This window comes from Mauremys reevesii, linkage group 9 (assembly GCF_016161935.1).
Source record: "Mauremys reevesii isolate NIE-2019 linkage group 9, ASM1616193v1, whole genome shotgun sequence".
Lineage (NCBI taxonomy): Eukaryota > Metazoa > Chordata > Testudines > Geoemydidae > Mauremys > Mauremys reevesii.
The window spans coordinates 31,050,740-31,057,224 of NC_052631.1; the positions used below are offsets into that span (position 1 = coordinate 31,050,740).

Genomic DNA, 6,485 nt, shown 5'->3' on the forward strand with positions numbered 1-6,485 from the left:
TAGATGCCGCCACCCTCCCTGCCCCGAGCGGGCCCCGGGCAGCGGCGCCGCTGGCAGGGCCCGCGGGGCGGCCTCACCTTCGCACTGGTTTTCTGCGACCCGCCTGGCGTTTTGTCCGCCATCTTGCTTCTCTCCCTGGCTCAGCGCTGGCGGCAAAGAATCGAGCACCGATTGAAGAGGGAAGCGGACTGGCCGCGCTGAGGAGGGGGGGGAAGTGCGGCGAATCGATGGCCGAACTAGCGATGCGGGCGGCGGGCCTGGCTCGGCCTGATGAGCGCGCGGCAGGGAGCGTGCGAGGCGCGCTGCCAGCCCCGCTGCGAGTCGCTGGCTCCGTCTGTGTAAACACACTGCAGTGTGGTGCGTTTGTGTCGGGGCCCTGACTCTCCCGTCATCACGTACACAAGTTTTACCCCGGTGTAACTCCATTGATTGCGCTGGAGTCACACCAGTTTAACACTGGTGTAAGAGAGTGGTGAATAAGGCCCCAGGAGTGTAGTGTGCTGGTAGGGGTGTAACAAAGGGGATGATTAGGCAGAGTAGTGGCACTGACCACTGAAGACAGGATACTTGGCTAGGTGGACCATTGGGCTGACCAGTACAATCATTCTTATGTTTTTATGTTCGCTCTGGTGCTTCGATCAAATGATAATTCCCTTCCTGATCCTGCTCTCAGTGTTGGGAGCTGTTCTCTTTATGCAGTTCCCATGCCACCAGATGTGCACTGTTTCCTGCAGCTGGGACTTTGCTTCTCATTCTGCCTGTAGCATGAGTGTTGCTGTGAGGCAAAGTCAGGGGAAGATCACCAGTCAGTGAGAGAGTGCTGTAGGAGTGGCTATTTCTCACAGGCCCTTGCAATGGGTAGGATAATGAGGCAAGCTTGGAGCTCAGAACTTCGTAAGCAAAATGCCCCTTAATATTTAGGGAAGAAAGCTGGGGAAAGGATATAGAGAAGAGGAAAAATGGATGGTGGCATAAGGAGGTAAAAATGAAGCAGGAATGGGATGAGAAGCCAACTGGAAGGTTGGTAGGGAACTGAAAGTGGGCAGAGAGGTAAGAAGGAAAGTACATGAGCAGAAAGAAAAGGGAAGAGCAAAGGGGAAGGGAGGGACCAAGAATAGACAAAAGGGGAGGGAAATGAATGAGGGGAAAGACAGGTTCTGAATCAGAAAGGTACTTAAGCATATGAATAACCTATTGACTTCAGAAGAACTACATATGTGCTTAAAGCTAAGCAGTGTCTTGCTGAATCTGAATCAGTGGGGGTGGGGGAAGAAATTACATCTATGCCTTTATTACCTCTAGATTTGATTACTGCTACAGGCTCTACCTGGCTGACTACAAAGGCCACTAGGGATATGTCTACATTGCAATAAAAAGCCTGTGGCACAGCTGGAGTTGACCTGGGACAGCTGATTTGGGTTTGCAGGGCTGAGGCTGTGGGTCAATAAAATAGCACTACAGATGTTCAAGCTCAGGTTGGAGAAGCCTGGCCACTAAGGCACCATGAGTGAGGAGGGTCTCAGAGCCTGGGTTCTCCAGACTGACTGCCTGAATGTCAACAGTGCTATTTTTAGGCCCCCAGCCCAAACCCTGCTAGCCCAAGTTAGTTGACCTGTGTTCTGTGATTCAGTGCCACAAGTATCTTATAGTGTAGACACTAGGAAGCATCAGCTAGTGCTGAACATGGTTGCCCAGCTTCTGAGCAAGATGAGCTGGTGAAAGCATTTTACATTACTGCTCCATACTGCACTGGCTGGGTAAAGTTTTAGATACTGGTTATCATCAGCAAAACACTGAAGCACCCTTGTACTTAGGTCCTGTTTAAGTCAATGGACATGCTACAGCTACATACACAATTGCCATCATGAGGGTGCTTTGTTAATATACCATGTTATATCACAGAACTTTGATAAGATGAAATGTCAGCCAAAGAGAGCCTGTTCCTAAAGTTGGGGTGAAGGACCTGGAACTTGTTGCCAGGATGATTATGATGAGGAAGATTGGGTTGTATCATTAATTAAAGGGAGGAGATTGGGGGGCAGTGCATGAGAGCAGTCAAGCATGTTCACAAAATCCAAGGATGACAGGATTTTGAGAAGAATAGTGTGATCCACAGTGTCCACGTGGGCAGCCTGGTGAAGCTACCACTGAAGGTTTCCCAATCCTAGTTTGTGGAGGATGGTGCCGGAGTCTTCTCCATGTAATCTAACTAGAAAGCTGTTTTGTTTCTGGCCTCAAACAATGTTTCAGGCTGACTTTATTTGGGAGACCTTGTGCCCCCCGCCCCCATCTCTTTCTCTTTCACACATACACGCACACACTAAATAATACAGAGATTAATTGTTCCTCTTTCATTTTTCAAACAATCATCTTCCATGGATTAAATAATGTTTTTTGTAATCTACACATCAGGACTTTTGGTAAAAATAACTTGTTAACAGTAGAAATTGAATTTCAATAGCAAATTCTTATTAAAATTATCATTTGTGTTAATGTGGTAATTGATTTGTTTGCTGTTTTCTTATTTTAAGAGTACAGAAAATGTAGTTGGTTAGTAAAAAGCCTCTCAGAGATAACTCATTCAAATGGCATCCTGGGGTTCTATGTGTATTGTGTCTCAGTGACCCCATACCAAATTTGCTTAGTTTATAGCTAAAGAGATGGATATTTTCTAACTGCCAACCCAATAGACTCAGTCTGGTTTTTGAAAGTCAGGATGGATTTTTTCTGACTCAGTCATCATCAGAAGTAATGAAGATTCTGCAGGCCAAATTCTCCAGAGTTACACCTATTCAATCCCATTATCTTCCAGTTCTGCCTTCAATTACCACTGTGTACATTCTAAGTCTTCAGTGGGGTAACACAAGTGTAACTGAGCACAGAATCTGGTCCTGCAATTGGAATTTGTTGATGCACAACAAGAATAGAATCCAGCTCACTTGCTGATTATTGCATTAGCTTTGCAGTAAGATTAAAAAAAAATGTGCAAAACTTTTTTGGAGCCTAATGTGAGTATGACTGAATACACACAGGGAGTTGATCTGTTGAGTAAAAAGGTTCTTTTCAGAGCAGAACCACACTTTGTGTTATTATCCAGTCCCACTAGAGGGCACATATGCCATAGTTGATTTTCAAAAGGAAAACAAAATTACATACAGCCGTGGGTGTAAGCAAGCATATGTGGTGTACACCACAGGATGCAGATTTTAATTCCTGGAGGCAGCATTTCTCTGGAATACTGGCAGGTTTCTTTGTCAAACATTTATTTCCATACGGCTATATCTCTATATCTCAGTGCACCTGCTTTGTTCATGATCATATTGGGTTATACTCGTCCTTCAGGTAGCTCTGTTGGCTTCAGTTGAGTTACTCCAGGGATGCATTTGTCCCCATTGTGTGTTATTTCTGGTCTACATTGGGAGATTATGTATTCATGCTACTGCAGGCACAGTCAGTGGATCGAGTATGGGCCCAAATTTCAAATTGCATGTCAGTTATCTCCATGAGGATGTTTAAAAGAAGAAAAAGAGGAAATGCAAGTTATTCACCATAGAAAATAGCCTGAGACTACTTGTAAAGAAATCTGTTACATTTATGGAGTAAATCCCAATCATAAAATAGCTTATTTTAAATTTGGAATCGATGTTGATTTTACATTTTACGAGTATGATTTCTGATCATGGAAAAGAAACTTGAACAAAGGAAATGTAGCAAAACAAATTGGATTACTTTCCAATATGGTAGGGGAGTGGAAGGGTCTGAGGTGAGGGTGGCTGGACACAGAGGAGGCATGTGGAGGAATGCCCATTTCTCTCTGCCCCTCCATACCTTCAACAACCACACCCACACACAGACACACCACATGTGCACACACACACCTCCATACAGAACAATTCCCTGGCAGTGTAGCTAAGAAGCTGGGGACAGCAGTAGGGGTCCCTACAACAGGTATGGAGCCACAGATCCTCCCTAGGGAGTGTGTTGTTCTTATTAAGGGCACAGAGAGCTTATATCTAACAACTCCATTAATTTTATTTAAATATTACATAACTCAGCAACCTACAGTAAACTACAGCCTGCTGCAATCCATTCTGCTCCCTACCATTCAGAACCCCACCTTCCACACTGAAGAATGAGTTTTGATCTCCCCAGCCACACCTACCTCCTTATACATCACCTTCTCCACACAGGGAGAGCATAAGCCTCCTACAAATCCACTGGTATCCATCCTGAGTTTTGGAGTGGAACCACTGTCAATGCTGAGGGGAGAAGTGGGGGAAAGATAATTCCTTCCTCTGACAAGAAGATTTAGGAAAAACTCAGTCAGGGAGTCTTTATATCTCTCCAAACCTGGCAATACAGGAATTGCCGCAGGAAGGGATGATCTGGGGCCAGTAAATCTTTAGGAGTGGATAAAGAAGAATCCTTGTATTTTTGTGGTCTGGACAACAACAATGAGGGAATCCCCCCAGATTCCTAGTGTTCTCTTGATGGTTTACCCATTTGATAGAGGATTAATATGCATTGTCACCCACTCCCTGCCATCTGTGGGCCCAGATACAGCCCTGAGTTAGAGGCAGAGCAGCAGGAGAATATGCAATATATATAAAGTACCCATAGAGATGCAGGAGATGATGCAATAGGAGGGGATGCAAGACGTTACTGGACTAACCTGGTGTTGCACTGGCTGAGATACCTGGATTAGAAGTAAGATCAAGGTCTCTGGATAAAGACAAATGTCAAGCTGGAAGGGGGAGTGTGTTGTGGGAATACCAGCATTTTGGGGGAGCCCTACCATTTTGGTGATTGCAAGCCCCATTTTGTCTTTAATCCATTCATTTAATCCACTTCATTAATTCTTTTAATTACTCATCTCATTGTCTCAATCTAGCTGCTTAATGCTCAGTTTCTAGGCACATGTAATTAATAAATTGTATCAAAGTAAGAGCAATATGATCCAGAGTATGCTGAGAAAAGGAGGGGTGACAAAGCCATAGCTGGCCTTTTAAAGGTCAACTCTAACAATACATACAAAACAAAATGATTGGGCAACAAAATGGCAAATGAAATTTAATGGATAAATGTAAAGTAATGCACACTGGAAAAAATAACCCCAACTATACATACAATATGATGGGGGCTAATTTAGCTACAACAAGTCAGGAAAAAGATCTTGGAGTCATCGTGGATAGTTCTCTGAAGATGTCCACGCAGTGTGCTGAGGCGGTCAAAAAAGCAAACAAGATGTTGGGAATCATTAAAAAGGGGATATAGAATAAGACTGAGAATATATTATTGCCCTTATATAAATCCATGGTGCGCCCACATCTCGAATACTGTGTACAGATGTGGTCTCCTCACCTCAAAAAATATATTCTAGCACTAGTAAAGGTTCAGAAAAGGGCAACTAAAATGATTAGGGGTTTGGAGAGGGTCCCATATGAGGAAAGATTAAAGAGGCTAGGACTCTTCAGCTTGGAAAAGAGGAGACTAAGGGGGGATATGATAGAGGTATATAAAGTCATGAGTGATGTTGAGAAAGTGGATAAGGAAAAGTTATTAACTTATTCCCATAATACAAGAACTAGGGGTCACCAAATGAAATTAATAGGCAGCAGGTTTAAAATAAATAAAAGGAAGTTCTTCTTCACGCAGCGCACAGTCAACTTGTGGAACTCATTACCTGAGGAGGTTGTGAAGGCTAGGACTATAACAGTGTTTAAAAGAGAACTGGATAAATTCATGGTGGTTAAGTCCATACATGGCTATTAGCCATGGTGTCCCTAGCCTCTGTTTGTCAGAGGATGGAGATGGATGGCAGGAGAGAGATCACTTGATCATTGCCTGTTAGGTTCAGTCCCTCTGGGGCACCTGGTATTGGCCACTGTCTGTAGACAGATACTGGGCTAGATGGACACTTGGTCTGACCCGGTACGGCTGTTCTTATGTTCTTATGTTTTTATTTCATATTGAAGTGTACTCCTGAATCCATGCTATTTATAAAGCAATGCAGCAGCCCTGTAGTACAATAGCAGCCAGCATACAGTGAGTGAATGATAGTATCATGCCATCTCTTGGGCTTAAGTGAGGCATCAGAGAGATGCAGAAATCAATGGAGGATTACTAGTGGGAGGGATGGACTAATAAAAAATAATAAAAATAATATTTGGCTCTTGTATTGCACATATTTTCAGTAAAATATAGCAGGTCTGGAAGGATGAAGGTATCAGAGCTCCTCAGTTATTGTCATCACAATACTAACCATCATTAGTGTTACCATATTTGCCCGTTACTTTGGGATATGCTCCTTTATTAGAGTTACTCTTCTGTGGGGGGCGGGGTCTGTAATTCTATCAACGTTCTGCTTGTGTCACTTGTGTTCTCATACAGAGCTCTACTTCTCCCTGCTGCAAGTTCCCTCCCAATGGAGCTATCCTGCAGGACCTAGGTTCCCCAGGGCTGGGTTCTTCCAGCCCCAGAAACAC

At 44.0% G+C, this 6,485-nt stretch overlaps 1 protein-coding gene across 6 annotated transcripts in view; it reads right to left on the reverse strand.

Moving 5' to 3' along the window:
* LOC120371789 (U2 snRNP associated SURP domain containing) overlaps window positions 1-229 on the reverse strand; it is a 58,035-nt gene extending 57,806 nt beyond the window's left edge. For all 6 annotated transcript variants that reach the window (XM_039488038.1, XM_039488037.1, XM_039488035.1 and 3 more), the window contains exon 1: window positions 78-229. In XM_039488038.1, coding sequence (XP_039343972.1) covers window positions 78-122 — 45 coding nt within the window. In that variant the 5' untranslated portion in view covers window positions 123-229. The remainder of the gene's footprint in view (window positions 1-77) is intronic.
* Window positions 230-6,485: the final 6,256 nt, after the last annotated feature.